The following is a 22,161-nucleotide window of genomic DNA, read 5'->3' on the forward strand; positions in this document are numbered from 1 at the left end:
GTTTTTCGTCGCGACCTTGGCTGTTTGGTGGCCGAAGTCATCTCGGAGACTTGTTCGTTCCTTCGGCTTCCTCGTCCCAGCCCCTGCAGTACCTTTAACGCCTTTGGGACTGCATTCAACACCTAAACCCAGTCCCACCTCTATCATCTGACCGTCAGATCTTTGTGCACCCAGATCTTGCGTCCTCGAGGCATGTTTTTCTAAGGCGAGACACTGTAAAGGCGCCTCTTAGCCCCCCCTATGATGGCCCGTACCATGTCCTCAACAAGACTACAAAGTCGGCGACTATCCTGCTGGATGGTCGTGAGAGGTAGTCTCCCTCATCATCATCATCATCAGCCTGATTATACCCACTGCAGGGCGAAGGCCTCTCCCATATCTCTCCACTTAACCCGGTTCTGTGCTAGCTGCATCCACTTGACCCCTGCGAACTTCTTAATCTCATCCGCCCACCTAACTTTCTGCCGCCCCCTGCTACGCTTTCCTTCCCTTGGAATCCAGTTTGTTACCCTCAGCGACCATCGGTTATCCTCTCTTCGCACTACATGTCCTGCCCATGTCCATTTCTTCTTCTTAATTTCCACTAGAATGTCGGTAACTTGAGTTATTTCTCTGACCCACTCTGCACGCTTTCTATCTCTTAATGTTACCCCTACCATTTTTCGTTCCATAGCCCTCTGGGTTGTCCTCAACTTAAGTCGAACTCTCTTGGTTAGCCTCCACGTTTCAGCCCCATAGGTGAGTACAGGCAAGATGCAACTGTTGTATACTTTCCTCTTGAGCGATACCGGTAAGCTGCTAGTCATAATCTGCGAGTGCTTGCTAAATGCGCTCCATCCCAATCTTATTCTTCTTGTTATTTCCTTTTCATGGTCCGGATCTGCGGTTACTACCTGTCCTAAGTAGATATATTCGCCTACTACTTCCAGTATTTCGCTACCTAATGTAAACTCCTGTTCCTTCCCGAGGCTGTTGAACATTACCTTAGTCTTCTGCATATTGATTTTCAAGCCTACCTTTCTACTTTTCCTGTCTAGGTCATCAATCATTATTTGCAGTTCATCTCCCGAGTTGCTTAGCAAGGCAATGTCATCAGCAAATCGCAGATTACTGAGGTATTCTCCATCTAGCCTTATCCCTAACTGCTCCCATTCCAAGTCTCTGAATACTTCCTCTAAACAAGCTGTGAATAGTACTGGGGAGATTGTGTCTCCTTGCCTAACACCTTTCTTTATGGGAATTTTGTTACTTTCTTTATGCAGAACTATGGTTGCTGTGCAGCCACTATATATATCTTCCAGCACTTTCACGTACGGCTCGTCTACCCCCTGATTTCGCAATGCCTGCATCACCGCCGAGGTTTCAACTGAGTCAAATGCTTTTTCGTAATCAATGAATGCTATGTATAAGGGCTGGTTATATTCTGAGCATTTTTCTATCACCTGATTGATGGTATGGATATGATCGATAGTAGAGTACCGTTTCCGAAACCCTGCTTGATCCTTTGCTTGATTGCAGTCTAAGGTTGTCCTGATTCTATTAGCGATTACCTTAGTAAATACCTTATACGTAACAGACAGTAAGCTGATTGGTCTGTAATTTTTAAGGTCCTTAGAGTCCCCTTTCTTGTGAATGAGGATAATGTTTGCATTCTTCCATGCTTCCGGTACCGTCGATGACACCAGGCACTGCGTATACAGGGTGGCCAGTTTTTCTAGCACGATATCCCCCCCGTCCTTCAGCAAATCTGTAGTTATCTGATCCTCTCCAGCTGATTTCCCCCTTTTCATAGTTTCTAGTGCTTTCTTGACCTCATCCTTCGTCACTGGTGGAACGTCTGACTGTTTTTCCCTACCGCCAATCTCATTACGGTCCTGACTACTTTGGCTGCTGTAGAGATCTGTATAGAATTCCTCGGCTACTTTGACTATCTTGTCCATATTAGTGATGACGTTGCCCGCCTTGTCCCTTATCGCATACATCTGGTTTTTGCCTATGCCCAATTTCTTCTTTACCGCTTTAAGGCTTCCCCCGTTCTTTACAGCATGCTCAATTTTCTCCATGTTATACTTCCTTATATCGGCCACCTTGCGCTTATTGATCAGCTTTGATATCTCGGCCAATTCGATCTGGTCTGTTGGATTGGAAGCTTTCATACTCTGCCGTTTCTTAATCAAATCTTTCGTCTCCTTAGACAGCTTACCGGTATCCTCTCTAACTATCCTACCGCCTACTTCTACCGCGCACTCAGTAATGATATCTCTGAAATTATTGTTCCTTGCCTCTAGGGTAATGTCGCCATCCTCAGTTAGAGCTGAATACCTATTCTGTAGCGAGATCCTGAACTCTTCTGCCCTCCCCCTCACCCTGGATCGCCTTAAACCCAAATATATGAAGACACCTCCCCAGGAGCTCCCCTCGGATGTTGCTGGCTTATCTGTCGACATGCCTGCCGCTGAGGCACCCTCATCCCTGCCCCGTTGGCGCGTACGTTTCGCCGCTCCATTTGGTCGGGGGGCCCTGTAGCGCACAGCGCCGCTGTAAAGCGGAGGCGCTAAGATCGGCGTTCACAGCCAGCAAGCACAGCACAGGCTGCTCGGTTCGAGAAGCCTGCCACGCTGGTCCTCTTGTTCTGGTGCTCCGCTGCAACGCCGTAAATTCCTTACATGCTCTTCACTGCAGGACACTTCCTGCCGGCTGCAAATATACACAGAACCAGCACTCCACTGCTTCAATACAATGCTGCTTTAGGCTTGGGCACTGCCAGCTTCGACAATAAAGGAATCTGCTGAAGGCCACGGACACAAAGAAAAATTTAAATGAAGCTGTAGTACAGCAGAAGGATCAGAATTCCCCGCAAAATAATTTGAGATGCGGATCAAAAAGCTGCAAAGAAGACTGTTCGTTGCCCGCAGCTGCGAGGAGGGCTATCAAATGCAGGTGCCATATTCGGTTTGAGGTCGAGCACAGAGACTGGCATTCAACAAAAACAGTATGGAGCTCCTATCAGGATGGAGTCTGATGACGATTTACGACCTACGGGAAGTCGGCGCAGCCGTGGGCGAGCAGCGCACCACGGGCGTACTGGCGGCCCATGACCGGTAAGCGAGCCATGATAATTCGCCCCCTTGTGTTTCCTCGTGACTGCGGCGATGGGGATTTCAACAGAACGAGTCGGATGTACGGCCTGCATGCGGGGCCCGTTCGGCATAGAGGGTGGCCTGCCTCACTTTGGCAGCGGCACCAGGAGCAGAGCCCAACAACCCAACAACCCAAGTCCCGACCCCTGCCCTGATTCCTGTATTACATGGGCCTGCTGAAGGACCAGCCGTGCGACTCCCAAGGGGAAAACGGCACCCAGGTGGAGGTCATGATTAAGGGAGGAGGGTGTGGGAATTTAAGATTACCCACGCTTGCACGACACGGCTCTGTCTGCCTCACGGGGATACCTCATCTCTCTCCTTCCCCTGAAGCAGTGGCGGAGAGGGCAGGGGCGAGAGACCTGGCGTAGCGTGCCGGGCGGCCCCTCCTTCCCCCTACCCTCTAATATCGATGCACAGCATCTCATCGGGGGGAGACGACGCCGCGACGCCAGAGCCCGCGGATGCTGCTATGACCAAGGATAAAAATTGGGCACTCCCAATAAACAGCCCAGCCCGGTGGCTCTGCCTCAGTGTTTCGTTCTTCCCTGCCACGGATGTGGTCAGAGCTAGCGGCAGGGCGTTCCGTTCTGAGCACAGAGCCCGAGTCTCGTGAGAACCCCCACAAGGTGTTGTTACATGTCTCCTTGACGTCAGCTCCAGCATCCATTGCAGTGAAGAGCAAGCACAGAGCAACGCCAGGGTTCAAAGCGATCGCTGAATGGAAATGTTTTTTTTTTTTCATCTAAAGCACAAATTAGATTAAGCTCTAAAAAATAAATGCCATTGAATGGTACTGTGTCATGCAATATATATATATATATATATATATATATATATATATATATATATATATATATATATATATATATATATATATATTACCCCGCACCTCCACCAAGTGTTAAGTGGGGATCCAGGCACTGGTAGCGGGCACTGGTAGCGGGCACTGGTAGCGAGAAGATCCGGAGCGGTGGTGGCTTAACTTTTGAGTCAGCTGGTCCGCAAAAGCACTTCCTCTTCCTCCTTCTCGGCTATCTGTCCGCTTAATCAGAACTTCTTCTTTACAATACACATATATAACTGCAAAAAATTTGCACATTTAAAGCTGACAGTGCCCAGGCCTAAAGCACCATTGCACTCAAGCAGTGGACTGCTAGTTTGCAGCCAGCAGAAAGTGGGCTGCTGCGATGAGCAGGCACAGAGCAACACCGTGGTTGCCTGCAAAGGCTCAACTTGAGAAATTATTTTCTCACTTAAAAGCACCCTGATTAAACTTTCAGTATTAAATGGCAATGAATGGCTCTGTGTAAACTAGTATTTTTCATATCTTTAATAGGGCCACTTCATTACATAACTGACGGAGGAATAAACCTCAAACCTCAATAAGGTAATTTTCTCTGATTTAGAATACTTTTGCAGGTGCACCTTACATTGTTTGATCTCTTTTATAATGTTTTTGCAGGTGCAGCTTAAGTTGTTTGATCTCTTTTATAGGCTTTTTGTCTTCTAAAAAAGTTGGAGAAATAGATTGAGTACTATAATAGTAATAATTGGTTTACAGGAAAGGAAAAGTTTTCCCGTGGACACCTGAATCACGCTACAAGGGAAGGAAGATGGGAGCGAAAGCGGAAAGAGAGAGGCCCCATAGTGGAGGGCTACGGAGTAATTTTGACCACCCGGGGATCTTTAACATGCATTGACATCGCACAGCACACAGATGCCTCTCCGCTTTGCATCCATCGAAACGCAGCTGCTGGCAGTCAGATTCGAACCCAGGCACTCTAGTCTAGTGCCTAGACCATAAGAATATGAAATTTGACAAACATTTCAAAATTTCAGCTTTTTGTACCATATTTTATGATTTATATTTGAACAAATATAAGGCAGAGTTTGTTTATTTCCTGCACATCAAAAGAACAATGCATTTTATTAATATGAAAATTTTTGTTTATAGTGATGCATCAAAAAGTTAATTTTTTTACAAATTTATCTGTGTGACTAGGTTTTGCTATTACTTGCAAGCTTAAAGGAGTATAGGCCACCTTCACTCTGGCTACGTCATGAAGATGCGGTGGCGCTGTCGTAATTACAGACTTTCGCGTGGTAGGAAAAACAATGCTTCAGTTGCTTTCGCCTATTGTGATTGTGCGATGGTTTGCTGCAGCCGAAAAAATAAAAAACAAAGCACCATGCTGACTAGTTGCATCACCGTGGCATGTGCTGGAAGGCAAAGAACGCAAAGTTTAGTAAGCTTGCACAGGTTTCTTATGGGCGAAGGTCGCCGTAAACAGTGGGCCATCGCAGTGTGGCGCGAAGGCTGGATACAGACACCTTTACGCCAGAGCGGCTATGGGCTCAAAGGCCATGAATAACTCTAGTTTGGCCTTCTTTATGACGCGTAATGGTATTTTGTGAGTGCACGTAAAATGTTGACGAGGCAGCCAGTATATTAATGCGTAGACCTGTTTATAATGTAAGCAATTCCTGAAGCAAATTTTTTTTCACTTTCTAGTTGTATGTATTATGTGCATAGTGACCTGCTGCGCATGCGATCAGTATTGCACTCCTCCGTGGTTATATTGTATGGCTAACATTAGCTTTGTTCACCTCAAATTATTTTAAATTTTGTGATGAAATGTGCGTGTGCTGACAGCCACTGATTTGCTCAATTGGAGATGAATTTTATTATACCGAGGGGTTTGAGTGGTATTCACTGCAGCTAATTTTGAATGCGAGTTGTGGGGTTGAGCGTCCCGAGTGACATATGGGCCCCTGTTTCAGATTTTGAGGATCTTTACATCAACTACGTACTGCATGGCACACTGTCGCATTCAGAGTTTATCCTACATAGAAACGTGGTCACGGCGGCCGGGACCGAACTGGGTAGCCCTAACTACGGAACCAGCATGTGGACGCTGCAGCTTGTAATGCAAGCTAAAAGCTTGAATACCCATGAAGAAATTATAAACGCTGACGCCAATAACCTTCCACGAACAGAACAGATAGGCGTGCAGCGTGGTGATTTAAAGGAATAATGCAAGGATAAGCAAACCTGTACGGTGCCAAGGCACAGTGCCCTTGCTACTGTTGCCATGCTTACGAACAAAGCTCATTTGATGCTCGGTATGAAGAATCATCCGAGAATGCAATGATGTTTTGAGCGGAATACTTCCTACCTGGTTTGCGTGTGCTGTTTACGAGCGAGAAAAATCACATTCCACTTACCCGACTGAAAGTTGTTGTATGCACCCAAAGCTTTGCAATTCTCGACGCATTCCGCGGCTAATGTGCTGGGCAAATAGCAAATAGATATCAATCTACGCTACTCATTTTCAAGAACTTCGCTCGTGCGCTTTGAACCCGCTCTTGGTCTGGTACGGTGTGCAGGACAAGGCGATGCATGCTGTGTACGTGAAGTTTTTCCAAGTATTGCTTTTGTACTCACACAGCGCGTGGGTATTTTATCTGCCAAAAAGGTGCCTGCATATCACAATAACACGCTCTTGGCAAGTATGGCCACAGCAGTGGGGTGGCACCACAGTGCCGCTCCCGTGCTTTCCGCCTGCTCTGGGGCCATAGACGACTGCCACACCACTTTGATTGCTTTGTTTGTTTTAAACATGGCGGAGACCTATAGACACCTAATTTTTGGGTTCGTGTTTAATTAGCTGTAATGATGTGCAAGGTATTACTGTACAGAAAGCACCAGGTGATATCCACCTATGACCGCTAAACAATTTATCATTGAATTTCTTTCCTCATCTGTTTCGGTTTCAAAAGCCGTGTGATGGCTGTGACGCCAAAGTTGTCTAGGTCACGTGACGGGTGAAAAAAAATTGTGATATCCTGTGATGTTTAAATTCACTGCAACGCTGAAGCCAGCCTTCCTCAAGAACAGGAATCGCGAAGAGCTGGAGATTATACTGCGGCTTTTTCATGCTGTGCATGGCTTGGACTTGATTGTGATGTCACAGCCATCTCTCAGCTGTTGAAACCGAAATTGGCGAGAAAAGAAAATTGAACTGAAAATTATTTCGCAGTCGTAGGCAAAAACCACTTGGCGATCCATATACAGGAATGTCTAACAAAAATGCCACCAAAATTTGGCGTCTATACTCCTTTAAGATGGTGGTCACGGGCAGAAAATATTTTTTCGCCAAAAACAAGCTGGGATAATATTCTTCATAGCAATACAATTTGCTATGATTTTTTAAAAAGAAATTGAGGATGGTCAAGCCCACAACCTGTATCAGTTGGTGTGGAATGAAACCGGCACCTTTACCTTAGCAGATCATGCTAGCCATAACAGCCTAGCATTATCCTTGATGCATTAGCATGACAGGAAAAAAAAAAAAACAGTGGTAGCATACCATATATACACCATTACAAAATCGAAGAACTTGAAGGTAAGCTGTCTAAAAATTGTAAAAACATTTTTTTTTTTTTGTGGAACTGCAGCAGCATCACACTTTGTACCAAAAAAAATTGCCTTGACAAGCACTGGACCATATATATGCTGGTCTGCAAATATGAAACGCCTTTGCCCACACGTACCAGCCACAGCTATCCGATGGAAACTAAGGCAGAATCAAAAGCACAGAAGAAAGCCCCAGGTTGCCTCCAAAGGATCCCTGTTTCAGCACACGCACCAAAGACAGGGAAGGACCTGGAAATCAGAACAATGCAATAAATGCCCACTCCTGGGAAAGGTAAGATGTGAAGGATTTTGTTACAACACAGAAAGTATAATGAATGAAAGTATGAATTCCGCAATTCATGGCAGTTGGTTGTGTCTACTATCTTTGCAAACATTTGTCGTCACTTCAAGTAAAGGATCCATTTCTCGTTCCTAATTCTGAGGCAGTTGCTGATTTGCTCCAAAATGAGAGCTTGGTATACAGTGCTGGTTTTAGCGTAGATGTGGTTGATTTGTATAATCTCTTCCACACTCTCAACTCATCCAGTATGTTCAGCAATGTATTACGGAGGGCAATGATGAATGCTGGTTCCAAAATGAGTGTGGAACCTTAACCGGATCCTTTTTGGAAATGTTATCTTACTACCTGAGTAACACGTTTTTTGAGTGAGATGGTCGACTTTATATACGCAAAAATCTGGTGTGTGCATAGGTGCCAAGATAGCTCCCATCCTCAGCGACATTTATCTAAGCAGGGTTGATATGAAAGTTGAGAATGATTTAGCCAGTTGTTGCATGCACATTTTCCGTTTCGTGGAGGATTTTCTGGTGCTAGCTAGCTCTGTGAATCCTGAATTTGTGTCAAATGTTCTTGATGTTTTTGCACGTAATGGGTCGGGACTAAGGCTCACGCATGAAGTCCCCCAAGAAACAGCCTTACAATTTCTCGATTTAAAGTTGTCTTTCCAACCCCACCATGCCTGTTGGCAGTATTCACCTAGGAGTGAAAAGCCCCTTCTGAATTACAGGTCCTTTCATTCAAAGCTCGTAAAAAGTAGTATTGTTACGGGATGCTTAGGCATGGCAGTGAAGAAATCTTGTCATCATAAAATGATGTCCAGTCTCTTAACTCAGGCGGACAAATGCAGGGAAGCTGGTTTCCTGAACTCAGTTCTCGTCTCGAGTGCAGACAAAGTCCTCTGCGCACTAAAATTGTCTTCAAGCATGTGAGGGCGGGAAAGGTGTTCGGAGGAAGGAAGAAGAAAGGTATGTAGTAGTCATGCCATATGTACACACGCTGTTGCACCGAATTAAAAGAGTAGGAAGCAAGCATAATGTAAACGTTCCGTTTCCTTCTCCTAACAAACTAGAAAGAGTGGGAGCCGCGGTTCAAAGAATGCACGAGGGGGCAGAAGAAATGTGTGCAACATAAATCATGAAAATAGATATGTTCCTTGTAAGACTGGCATAGTATATCAAATCCCTCTGTCCTGTGGCCTCACCTACATAGGCCAGACTGTGCAATGCATTAAAGTGCGGCTCATGGAGCACGCTAATTCGCTGAAAAAGAAAGAAGCTAACCTAGCAAAGCACTGATCCATGTGCGAATGCACGTCATTTTTTGATGTGCGCTGTTTCTCTGTGTGCGTATATATGATGTGATTCTTCCCAATAAAAAAAATCAGCTGTAAGTTCAGCGCTATTCGTGTGTCTCGTTTCGTTTATTTCTTGGTCTCTGTATTTTTTTCGCTGTTGGGCCACCATTAATTTCGATACTCCCCCGCTTTTTATTGCTTTGGCTGTGGCGGTGCTGATCGAAATTCATGCCCTGGCCACATCAAAGTCATGCTGTGGACTATCTTCATAAATAAGGTGAGTTTGATTACATATATCAGCACCCTTGTGGAGAAACCGGTTTTTGCCAGCACATATTTTTACAAGCGGGTGCACTCAAGTGCTACTCACCTTTTCATGAGGCACAAGGCATACCATCGGGAGAGGCCATGAGCAGAAGCTGCGACGAAGCCAAGATCTCACAATCGCCGTGCATCAAGATTATTTCGGTACATACTGAAAGGAAACAGAAATGGTTGCTCTTGCTGGGACAGGGCTAGCCGGGGCCAAACGGAGGCGTATTCGAAAATGAACTACAAAAGGAAAGCCCTTTCGTGCGAGCCGCCGGGACTGCTTTTAAGCGCACGAAAAAGGGCTCCTTAGTTCCTCTATACTTCACTTGAAGTCACTGATAAATAGACTCATAGCAAGATTACAAAAAAATAATTGCGATCGCTAAACAATAGAACGTCGATGCAGAAAAAAAATTCCAAACAATTTGTAACGAGAGGGCAGCGGTGCAATGGGTTGGCGAGGCAAGTACGGAATGCAACACGTGCTTTGCGCTGTATTTCGCAGTACTCACGAAAGTTTGGAGAAAGCAGCAGGGATGCGTGCCACCCAATCTAATTTGCAGAATCCATTCTAGTCCGGTCATTCTGAAACAACGCGGCGCGAACAAGCCTCCCGCTTGCTTGTACCACTGCGCGCCAAAATTGAAAAGGGAGAAAAAAAAAAAAGGCACCTGCGGCTGCGGTATAGTGAACTAGAATACACTGTAGCTGCGGAGGCGGCGATAAAAAAAAAAGCGTCTGGGTTCGAGAGTACACGCAAGCAAAAAACAACAATAGGCAATTTATTACGTCACATCCGCCAGATTACAAACAGATCCTCCTCGCCTACCTTCTTTCTTTTCGCGCATGCGCAGCTTATCAAGATCGCGCGGTGGCGACCGGCAGGTCCAAACGACCAGCGGAATACGCGAAACCTATCTTGGTCGACCAGTGGAAATCGAAATCGTCGTCCCGGAGCAAGAAAACGTGCTCCGTAGCGACCAGTGGAAATCGCCATAAGACAGGGCTATTCGGGAGCAAAACGGAGGCGCACTCGAAAATGAGCCGCCGGCGACCGATCGAAGCACGGATATTGAAGGGACTGCTTCCTGGCGCACGCAAAAGAGCTTCGTAGATCCTCTACGAAGCCACCGACTCACAGCAAGATGCCGAAAAAAGAATTGAGATCACTTAGCAATAACGCATCGATGCAGCAAAACTTTCCAGACAAGCTGTAACGTAAGAAGAGCGGCGCCATGAGCTCTCCTAAGTTGGCGAGGAAAGTACGGGATGCCGCCGTAAGTGGTTTGCGCTGCATTTTCGCTGTACTTACGAAAGTCTGAAGAAACTTGCAAGGATGGGTGCCGCCCAGTCTATTTTGCAGAATACATTCCAGTCTGGTCAATCTGAAACAACGCGGCGCGAACAAGCCTCCCGCTTGCTTGTACCACTGCGCGCCAAAATTGAAAACGGGAAAAAAAAAAAAAGAGCAACTGCGGCTGCGGAGGCGGCGATGAAAAAAAAACGTCTGGGTACGAGAGTACACGCAAGCAAAAAACAAAAATAAGCAATTTATTACGTCACATCCGCCAGATTATAAACAAATCCTCCTCGCCTACCTTTTTTTCTTCTCGCGCATGCGCAGCTTACCAAGATCGCGCGGTGGCGACCGGCAGGTGGCGGCGCTGCGCACTCGCCAGATGTTTCGGAATTGGAGGGTAGGTGGAAACTGAGTATAAAAAAATGTGTGTTCGCTCGCTTTGTCCGACCATTCGACATGCTGTCTGATAAACAGAAGGAGCAGCTACGTCGGCTTGCTGCAGCCAGGAAGCAACAACGGGCTCAAGAGACGGATGAAGAACGCGAACAACGTCTTGCCAAACGGCGCGCTCAAGACGCTGTTAGACGCGCGCGTCGTGATTCTCTCGAAGCCGAATCGTTGACAGCCGCTGATGATACCGAATGGAATCTTCTATCTGCCTTACACAGTGAAGGCTCCATATCAACTTATTCAGAGAGTAGCCAAGAGCGACGCAATGCGACCAAGCGGAAACGGCGTGCCCATGAGTCTGCTGAAGAGCGGGAGAAACGACTTGAAAAGGAGCGAGTGCGAGATGCTGCCAGGAGGTTGAAACGTAATGAAGACAATAGAAAACGGCGTGCAGAAGAGACACCGGAAGAACGGGCTGAGCGTTTAAAGAGGAGGCGGGAGAAGTCACTTGCTAAAGCCGGTTTAACAGTACAGACCGGCGATTTGGAAGAACAACGACGCTCAGAGTATGCAATAAGAGTTGGTGAATTTGATTCAGCTACACGCGAATTCCACCGACGTTTCACGAACAATCCTTTCGGAAGTGTGTGCTCGGTGTGTGATCGCCTATGGCATAAAGATTGTCTGACACCGGTAAGCGAGTTCATGTATATATCCTGTACTCTTCATGTATCCTACTATTGCTTACGCAACCTACCGGGTTTACCTAAAGCTAAACCCCAGCTAATTTTTTATACAGTTTTCCCAGCACGACCGCGCTTTCGGCTAATCGTGTGGATAAGTTTCCAAGAAAAAAAAAAAAGAGGGGTGAGACAGGTTGTGTGCGAGCGGGGAAGCGCTCGCTTCGCTCACAGATCTGTTATTCTTTTCTTTTTTTTTTTAAATCGCAAAATGCCCACGTGACTGTTTCGGTTGTTATCGATGCCGCCCTAACTCTACTATACGAAAAAGTTAGTAAAACCCTTTCGCAACTAAAAATATATGTACTGAAAAGTTCATGTCAGCGTTTTTATTTTCCTTTTTTGCCTACGTGACGTCAAGTTATGCCAAGCTCCGCCCATCGGCTAAATACGTGAAGAGAAAAAAAAAAGTGTCCCGGCGGTACTTACTACTGCGCTAGTATGCTGCATGAGCGAACGAGGTGACGGTGAGCGCGTGTACTGCGAGCGGCATCATCGCCGGCTGCAAGAAGCTGCTTCGGACGATCCCGAAATCGTTGCTTGGCGTGAAGAGGCCCGTCGGCGTCACAATGAAGCTCGAAAGGCTAAGCGTGCGTCGGAGACTCCAGAAGAGCGGGCAGAACGTCTAGACAAGCGGCGACGTCAAGACGCGGAGCGACAGATACGCCGAGCCGATTCCGAACGCCTAGAGGAACAATTGCTTAGCAAAGCTAAACCAAAGGTAAACCATGCTAAACGTGGCTATAAGCCACCTTTGTTCTTAAGCTACGCCCATATCGAGTCAAACCTGGGCACAGCAGCATACGAATTAAATGCACGTTGTTTCAGGAGTCATTACGTATGCACGAAGAGACGGACATAAATGTGCGCGCCGAGAAAGGTGAAAAGAGAGATCTCTTTCCATGCAATGCAATCTGTCGCGATTGACGAGAAGAAATGGGTCTAACTAGTGTATTGTCAGTTTAAGTGCTCACCTTTCCACACCTGTAGTCGGTATTATAGATAACCATAGTGAGCTGTATAAGTAACCCAACCAGCACAATGAAGCTTGTAAACGACCTGTAAGCACAGCGAGGCATTGGCACAGCTGTCTGCTACGTAGATAAGTACTTTATGGGCGCTGCCATTTTGGCTTCTGTCGCGTTCATACACACAGACAATTTGGTCAATGTTTCCGCTGTTAAGATACTATCTGGAATTAATAACTGTGTTGAATGTTTAAGCTTTATATTGAACACTAACCCTGTGTCCACTCGCTACGAAAAGAGCCAGCACTATCATCATCGATCCCGCGATATGGTTCATAGTGGAGGGCGAGCAAATGCGCGGAGCGCATTGAGGTGCTCCAAGCCTGCGAGAATGATAGATAACAATCTGGAACAGCCTCGCCGGAGTGAATGGCCCATGCCACTGCACATCGACCTTGTCCGCTGTGCCGTAAACCCCGGTTGTGTCCTGTGGGATTCGGGCTTGCTGCGGCTGCCCTTTGCGCGGCCGCCGCCCGCTTCCCAGTTGTTCTCCCCGTTCCCTTTCTCCCGCCTGAGGCGGCGGAGAGGGGCTCGAACGACTTGTCACTGTCGTTCGGGCCACAGCTCCGCCCTGGCGTCCCAGTGGTTGTTCTCATTGGCGCCTTTTGGCGGGAACACGGCACCGCTTCGACAGCCGCGCTCGCGCGACTGTCCGAGCGGAGCTCAGAGAGAGACCCCTCCGAGACATCGCAAGGTGCGTACGCAACGGTTCTTGTCTGCCGGCCTTTGTCCGCGCAGACCAGTGTGTACTCGAGTTCGTCTGCTCCGGGTCGTACCTGAGAGCGCAACTCGAGCCTGTCGATCGTGATCCAACGATCCGCGACAGGCGTACCTTGCGGTGGTTGCCCACACTCTCTCAAAGAAACCCTTTGGTCACTGCGAGAGAGATCACAGCACGCCCTTGCGTGCTTGCGGCGCGCACTCCGTGTCACTTGTGCGCGCAGGGGAGCCTTGCTCCTCGCGCGCTCCCTGACACGGTGACTGAGTACGTGCGTGTATGTGCGTTTGTAAATATGCGTGTGCGTTTGTAAATATGTGTATGTCTGTGCGTGTGTTTGTGTGTGTGCCGCTGGAGGATGGCGTTTCAATAAACGTCTCCTTTGTGAACTTGGAGGTTGGTGTCCTTGCAGCGAAGTGCTCTCCTCCCGGTGGAGGTTGAGTGCGCGCTGCAGTGTTTCAGTGCGCGCGCGGTGACGGCTGATCGGGGCTTCGGCTCGCGCGACGCTCGAACCCGCGGTGGTTGGTGGCCTATGTCCACGTAGAAACCACAACTGGCGCCCAACGTGAATTGTCCTTGGCTTCATGAGTCGTTGGACAGCACATCGGCCGAGCCGGTCGCCTTGACGATCAAGCTCATGCGCCATGCCTGCCGCCCCCTGCGCGGCACTCGGCAAAGGCACTGAAACACGCTACATGGTTCTTCGGACCACCCTGCGGTGCGACCGTTGACCATATGCCTCCGCTGTTTCAGCTTTACGCCGTTGCGGAAGCAATGTGCGCGACGCCGCCGCTGCCGGCATCTCCGCACAACAGCACCCGTACCCCGCTTGCAGTCATTTCTGTTCGGGGAACGGCGAGGCGTCGGCCGGGCTCCCTCTGGAAACCGGACCGAAAGCGCGCTCAGTTGGCTGATGCGGCTCCTTGAACTTGCGAGCCGGCTGGCGCGCCATTCTCTCTTGGTACAGCATTTCGACTTTTCAGTGCAGTATCTACAGGGGAGAACGAACGTGGTACTGACGCGCTATCCCGTGCCCCACTCGCCCGCGGCGGCGTCTTTACGGACGGCGGGCGAAGGGGGCGAAACAGCGGACGAGCCGCAGAGCGGCACGGAGGGGACGCCCGCAGACGGGTTCCCCATTCCGCTATCCGGGTAAGCAGCGCTTCGCAAAGCAGGCGAGGGTGAAAGCTCTTTGTGAGCACATCTGAAACGCCGATGCCAGCGGAAGTTTTGCTGCGAACCTGCGGGGGGACGAAACCAGGCTCTCCTTTGGGATGTCTGGGATCGTTTTCGGCCATGAAGAGCTACGACGGTCCAGCAAAATGACCCGTTTTGTCGCGATGTCAGCGACGGTCTCTGGGAGACGAAGCGCCGTTACGCTGCTTGTATTGCAGCGGGCGCAGCGCCGTTACGCTACTTGTATTGAGCGGGCGCAGGGGGGCACGAGCCAGCGTGTGTCGCGGCGTGCTCCGGGGATTCATGTTTGCTGGGCCATGACGGGCTCGCGCTGAAATACATAGCCACGGATGATGAGTCCATGAACCATTTGAAGTGGCTATTCCCCAATGTCTGAGCGGCGCTCTGTTGCGTTCTCTCACGACAAACCATTGGCTGGTCATCTGAGTGGCTCCAAGGTTTCAAGAAACTGAGTCAATCGGTGACTGCAGCCCGGCATGAAGCGCGACATTTTCCGCTGTTGCCGTTCCTGCCATGTCTGTCAAATGGAGAAGTCGAGGGGTGGCAAGCCACCGGGCATGACGAAACCAACTGACAGTGTGCGTCCGTGGCAGATGGCCACCTGCGATTTCATGGGGCATTTCCCCAGTAACAAGCAGGGGCTCATTGCTGGAGAATCCCCCTATGGGGAATGCCAGCCGTGCCTACATTGCAGACCTGAAGGCCTATGCGTAACGGTCTGACAAGCTTGCGCTGGTGCCCATTGTCACCACAAGCAAGCGCCGAGGCACACCCGATGCGGTGGAACGCAGCCGTGCCCCGCACCGGTACAAGGTGAGGCGACGTTCACCTATGTGATTGATGCCGGACGGCGGGCCTTTTCCGCAACCGAAGGCATACCTCTTCACCGAGCGAGCTTGCTCGTTCAACCCTACCCGGAAGCAAGGTTGGTCTCTACCTTTTCTAGCTCGCTCAGTTCCAGCCTTTGTATTTTATTTTGTTTTTGTGTCTCTTTTCCCATTTTTCGCTTTCTTCTGTTTCCGTTCATGCTTCTTATCTTGTAAATATTGTACAGTGAGTGCCTTATTTTGTACAGCGTGTCTTCACTCATCTTCTTGAAATTGCGAGGGCTGCTCATTAGGCAGCCCCGACGCGCGGTTTTTTTCTGTGTGTGTGGAAATGAAGTTGGGGCCGTTTGGGGACGGGGAGCATGACGATGCCCCTTTCACCCAAGGCCGCCGCGGTTGCGAAGGTGCTCGGGACAGGTTCGCCGCTGAAGGTCGGCATCACCCTTTGTTTGGTGTGTGAGTGGCTGTGCGTGTGCGTGCCTGGGCGTGGAGGCGACGACGTCGCGCCATGTGTGTTTGCCGGCGTGTGCGGAGCGCGGTGGAAAGGAAGCCCCGCGCGGTCTTCCCATGTGCGCCTGGGATCGCCACGGAGTCACGGACTTCCCACACCCGGGGCCCCTCCGGCGTGTTCGCTGTCCCTGCACCTAACCTGTACCAACCACCGACGGAGATCGTTTGCAGCCAAGGATGAACTTTGGCCACCCAGAAGTCAACGCGCGGTGAGTCACCGCAGATTCCCTAGCTGCACCGACGAACTTTGGAACTTCTGTACATAGTTGTGTTTGTACATAGTTGTTCTGTACATAGTTGTGTTCTGTACATGATTCTGTTCTGTACATAGTCGTTGTTACTTAGCCTCCGGAACTTTGTACATTATTCTTCATGTCATCTTGTTGTTTTTTTTTTTTTTTTTTGTGCGCCTTGCTGGTGTTTGTCTTTCTTGAGTGTCTGTCTTCGATATCTTTCTTGCTGGAACTGAAGTGTAGTTCACTTGTTGCATGAGGATAGCATTCTTTTCCTCATGCTGGGGACCTGCCGCGTGCTTTCACTGATGGGTAGGAGGGCAATTAAGGAGAGGAGGATGTGGGATTCGGGCTTGCTGCGGCTGCCCTTTGCGCGGCCGCCGCCCGCTTCCCAGTTGTTCTCCCCGTTCCCTTTCTCCCGCCTGAGGCGGCGGAGAGGGGCTCGAACGACTTGTCACTGTCGTTCGGGCCACAGCTCCGCCCTGGCGTCCCAGTGGTTGTTCTCATTGGCGCCTTTTGGCGGGAACACGGCACCGCTTCGACAGCCGCGCTCGCGCGACTGTCCGAGCGGAGCTCAGAGAGAGACCCCTCCGAGACATCGCAAGGTGCGTACGCAACGGTTCTTGTCTGCCGGCCTTTGTCCGCGCAGACCAGTGTGTACTCGAGTTCGTCTGCTCCGGGTCGTACCTGAGAGCGCAACTCGAGCCTGTCGATCGTGATCCAACGATCCGCGACAGGCGTACCTTGCGGTGGTTGCCCACACTCTCTCAAAGAAACCCTTTGGTCACTGCGAGAGAGATCACAGCACGCCCTTGCGTGCTTGCGGCGCGCACTCCGTGTCACTTGTGCGCGCAGGGGAGCCTTGCTCCTCGCGCGCTCCCTGACACGGTGACTGAGTACGTGCGTGTATGTGCGTTTGTAAATATGCGTGTGCGTTTGTAAATATGTGTATGTCTGTGCGTGTGTTTGTGTGTGTGCCGCTGGAGGATGGCGTTTCAATAAACGTCTCCTTTGTGAACTTGGAGGTTGGTGTCCTTGCAGCGAAGTGCTCTCCTCCCGGTGGAGGTTGAGTGCGCGCTGCAGTGTTTCAGTGCGCGCGCGGTGACGGCTGATCGGGGCTTCGGCTCGCGCGACGCTCGAACCCGCGGTGGTTGGTGGCCTATGTCCACGTAGAAACCACAACTGGCGCCCAACGTGAATTGTCCTTGGCTTCATGAGTCGTTGGACAGCACATCGGCCGAGCCGGTCGCCTTGACGATCAAGCTCATGCGCCATGCCTGCCGCCCCCTGCGCGGCACTCGGCAAAGGCACTGAAACACGCTACATGGTTCTTCGGACCACCCTGCGGTGCGACCGTTGACCATATGCCTCCGCTGTTTCAGCTTTACGCCGTTGCGGAAGCAATGTGCGCGACGCCGCCGCTGCCGGCATCTCCGCACAACAGCACCCGTACCCCGCTTGCAGTCATTTCTGTTCGGGGAACGGCGAGGCGTCGGCCGGGCTCCCTCTGGAAACCGGACCGAAAGCGCGCTCAGTTGGCTGATGCGGCTCCTTGAACTTGCGAGCCGGCTGGCGCGCCATTCTCTCTTGGTACAGCATTTCGACTTTTCAGTGCAGTATCTACAGGGGAGAACGAACGTGGTACTGACGCGCTATCCCGTGCCCCACTCGCCCGCGGCGGCGTCTTTACGGACGGCGGGCGAAGGGGGCGAAACAGCGGACGAGCCGCAGAGCGGCACGGAGGGGACGCCCGCAGACGGGTTCCCCATTCCGCTATCCGGGTAAGCAGCGCTTCGCAAAGCAGGCGAGGGTGAAAGCTCTTTGTGAGCACATCTGAAACGCCGATGCCAGCGGAAGTTTTGCTGCGAACCTGCGGGGGGACGAAACCAGGCTCTCCTTTGGGATGTCTGGGATCGTTTTCGGCCATGAAGAGCTACGACGGTCCAGCAAAATGACCCGTTTTGTCGCGATGTCAGCGACGGTCTCTGGGAGACGAAGCGCCGTTACGCTGCTTGTATTGCAGCGGGCGCAGCGCCGTTACGCTACTTGTATTGAGCGGGCGCAGGGGGGCACGAGCCAGCGTGTGTCGCGGCGTGCTCCGGGGATTCATGTTTGCTGGGCCATGACGGGCTCGCGCTGAAATGCATAGCCACGGATGATGAGTCCATGAACCATTTGAAGTGGCTATTCCCCAATGTCTGAGCGGCGCTCTGTTGCGTTCTCTCACGACAAACCATTGGCTGGTCATCTGAGTGGCTCCAAGGTTTCAAGAAACTGAGTCAATCGGTGACTGCAGCCCGGCATGAAGCGCGACATTTTCCGCTGTTGCCGTTCCTGCCATGTCTGTCAAATGGAGAAGTCGAGGGGTGGCAAGCCACCGGGCATGACGAAACCAACTGACAGTGTGCGTCCGTGGCAGATGGCCACCTGCGATTTCATGGGGCATTTCCCCAGTAACAAGCAGGGGCTCATTGCTGGAGAATCCCCCTATGGGGAATGCCAGCCGTGCCTACATTGCAGACCTGAAGGCCTATGCGTAACGGTCTGACAAGCTTGCGCTGGTGCCCATTGTCACCACAAGCAAGCGCCGAGGCACACCCGATGCGGTGGAACGCAGCCGTGCCCCGCACCGGTACAAGGTGAGGCGACGTTCACCTATGTGATTGATGCCGGACGGCGGGCCTTTTCCGCAACCGAAGGCATACCTCTTCACCGAGCGAGCTTGCTCGTTCAACCCTACCCGGAAGCAAGGTTGGTCTCTACCTTTTCTAGCTCGCTCAGTTCCAGCCTTTGTATTTTATTTTGTTTTTGTGTCTCTTTTCCCATTTTTCGCTTTCTTCTGTTTCCGTTCATGCTTCTTATCTTGTAAATATTGTACAGTGAGTGCCTTATTTTGTACAGCGTGTCTTCACTCATCTTCTTGAAATTGCGAGGGCTGCTCATTAGGCAGCCCCGACGCGCGGTTTTTTTCTGTGTGTGTGGAAATGAAGTTGGGGCCGTTTGGGGACGGGGAGCATGACGATGCCCCTTTCACCCAAGGCCGCCGCGGTTGCGAAGGTGCTCGGGACAGGTTCGCCGCTGAAGGTCGGCATCACCCTTTGTTTGGTGTGTGAGTGGCTGTGCGTGTGCGTGCCTGGGCGTGGAGGCGACGACGTCGCGCCATGTGTGTTTGCCGGCGTGTGCGGAGCGCGGTGGAAAGGAAGCCCCGCGCGGTCTTCCCATGTGCGCCTGGGATCGCCACGGAGTCACGGACTTCCCACACCCGGGGCCCCTCCGGCGTGTTCGCTGTCCCTGCACCTAACCTGTACCAACCACCGACGGAGATCGTTTGCAGCCAAGGATGAACTTTGGCCACCCAGAAGTCAACGCGCGGTGAGTCACCGCAGATTCCCTAGCTGCACCGACGAACTTTGGAACTTCTGTACATAGTTGTGTTTGTACATAGTTGTTCTGTACATAGTTGTGTTCTGTACATGATTCTGTTCTGTACATAGTCGTTGTTACTTAGCCTCCGGAACTTTGTACATTATTCTTCATGTCATCTTGTTGTTTTTTTTTTTTTTTTTGTGCGCCTTGCTGGTGTTTGTCTTTCTTGAGTGTCTGTCTTCGATATCTTTCTTGCTGGAACTGAAGTGTAGTTCACTTGTTGCATGAGGATAGCATTCTTTTCCTCATGCTGGGGACCTGCCGCGTGCTTTCACTGATGGGTAGGAGGGCAATTAAGGAGAGGAGGATGTGGGATTCGGGCTTGCTGCGGCTGCCCTTTGCGCGGCCGCCGCCCGCTTCCCAGTTGTTCTCCCCGTTCCCTTTCTCCCGCCTGAGGCGGCGGAGAGGGGCTCGAACGACTTGTCACTGTCGTTCGGGCCACAGCTCCGCCCTGGCGTCCCAGTGGTTGTTCTCATTGGCGCCTTTTGGCGGGAACACGGCACCGCTTCGACAGCCGCGCTCGCGCGACTGTCCGAGCGGAGCTCAGAGAGAGACCCCTCCGAGACATCGCAAGGTGCGTACGCAACGGTTCTTGTCTGCCGGCCTTTGTCCGCGCAGACCAGTGTGTACTCGAGTTCGTCTGCTCCGGGTCGTACCTGAGAGCGCAACTCGAGCCTGTCGATCGTGATCCAACGATCCGCGACAGGCGTACCTTGCGGTGGTTGCCCACACTCTCTCAAAGAAACCCTTTGGTCACTGCGAGAGAGATCACAGCACGCCCTTGCGTGCTTGCGGCGCGCACTCCGTGTCACTTGTGCGCGCAGGGGAGCCTTGCTCCTCGCGCGCTCCCTGACACGGTGACTGAGTACGTGCGTGTATGTGCGTTTGTAAATATGCGTGTGCGTTTGTAAATATGTGTATGTCTGTGCGTGTGTTTGTGTGTGTGCCGCTGGAGGATGGCGTTTCAATAAACGTCTCCTTTGTGAACTTGGAGGTTGGTGTCCTTGCAGCGAAGTGCTCTCCTCCCGGTGGAGGTTGAGTGCGCGCTGCAGTGTTTCAGTGCGCGCGCGGTGACGGCTGATCGGGGCTTCGGCTCGCGCGACGCTCGAACCCGCGGTGGTTGGTGGCCTATGTCCACGTAGAAACCACAACTGGCGCCCAACGTGAATTGTCCTTGGCTTCATGAGTCGTTGGACAGCACATCGGCCGAGCCGGTCGCCTTGACGATCAAGCTCATGCGCCATGCCTGCCGCCCCCTGCGCGGCACTCGGCAAAGGCACTGAAACACGCTACATGGTTCTTCGGACCACCCTGCGGTGCGACCGTTGACCATATGCCTCCGCTGTTTCAGCTTTACGCCGTTGCGGAAGCAATGTGCGCGACGCCGCCGCTGCCGGCATCTCCGCACAACAGCACCCGTACCCCGCTTGCAGTCATTTCTGTTCGGGGAACGGCGAGGCGTCGGCCGGGCTCCCTCTGGAAACCGGACCGAAAGCGCGCTCAGTTGGCTGATGCGGCTCCTTGAACTTGCGAGCCGGCTGGCGCGCCATTCTCTCTTGGTACAGCATTTCGACTTTTCGGTGCAGTATCTACAGGGGAGAACGAACGTGGTACTGACGCGCTATCCCGTGCCCCACTCGCCCGCGGCGGCGTCTTTACGGACGGCGGGCGAAGGGGGCGAAACAGCGGACGAGCCGCAGAGCGGCACGGAGGGGACGCCCGCAGACGGGTTCCCCATTCCGCTATCCGGGTAAGCAGCGCTTCGCAAAGCAGGCGAGGGTGAAAGCTCTTTGTGAGCACATCTGAAACGCCGATGCCAGCGGAAGTTTTGCTGCGAACCTGCGGGGGGACGAAACCAGGCTCTCCTTTGGGATGTCTGGGATCGTTTTCGGCCATGAAGAGCTACGACGGTCCAGCAAAATGACCCGTTTTGTCGCGATGTCAGCGACGGTCTCTGGGAGACGAAGCGCCGTTACGCTGCTTGTATTGCAGCGGGCGCAGCGCCGTTACGCTACTTGTATTGAGCGGGCGCAGGGGGGCACGAGCCAGCGTGTGTCGCGGCGTGCTCCGGGGATTCATGTTTGCTGGGCCATGACGGGCTCGCGCTGAAATACATAGCCACGGATGATGAGTCCATGAACCATTTGAAGTGGCTATTCCCCAATGTCTGAGCGGCGCTCTGTTGCGTTCTCTCACGACAAACCATTGGCTGGTCATCTGAGTGGCTCCAAGGTTTCAAGAAACTGAGTCAATCGGTGACTGCAGCCCGGCATGAAGCGCGACATTTTCCGCTGTTGCCGTTCCTGCCATGTCTGTCAAATGGAG

The 22,161-nt window shown here is 51.3% G+C and overlaps 1 protein-coding gene and 1 long non-coding RNA gene across 6 annotated transcripts in view; one reads left to right on the forward strand and one right to left on the reverse strand.

Annotated features, from left to right (window-relative positions):
* Nucleotides 1-22,161, forward strand: part of LOC146191744 (uncharacterized) — a 181,853-nt gene that overhangs the window by 118,463 nt on the left and 41,229 nt on the right. For 3 of the 4 annotated variants that reach the window (XR_014706697.1, XR_014706696.1, XM_084602259.1), the window contains exon 1: nt 11,131-11,850. The exons of the other annotated variant lie outside the window; for it this stretch is intronic. Coding sequence is in view for 1 of the 3 variants with exons in the window: in XM_084602259.1 (XP_084458385.1) it covers nt 11,224-11,850 (627 nt within the window). In the remaining 2 variants the exon portion in view is untranslated. Of the gene's footprint in view, nt 1-11,130; nt 11,851-22,161 lie in introns of those variants that run through there. 4 annotated transcript variants of the gene reach the window in all.
* LOC146191752 (uncharacterized) lies at nt 4,113-10,122 on the reverse strand. 2 transcript variants are annotated; one of them, XR_014706695.1, is made up of 4 exons: nt 9,980-10,122; nt 9,526-9,630; nt 7,698-7,809; nt 4,113-5,363 (listed from the first exon to the last, which is right to left on the reverse strand). It is a non-coding gene; the product is annotated as an uncharacterized LOC146191752 (long non-coding RNA). The 2 variants fall into 2 exon arrangements; XR_014706694.1 differs by having other exon boundaries at nt 4,113-7,809.

Source organism: Amblyomma maculatum, chromosome 4, assembly GCF_055883805.1.
Source record: "Amblyomma maculatum isolate TAMU_Amacu chromosome 4, ASM5588380v1, whole genome shotgun sequence".
NCBI classification, from domain to species: Eukaryota; Metazoa; Arthropoda; class Arachnida; order Ixodida; family Ixodidae; genus Amblyomma; species Amblyomma maculatum.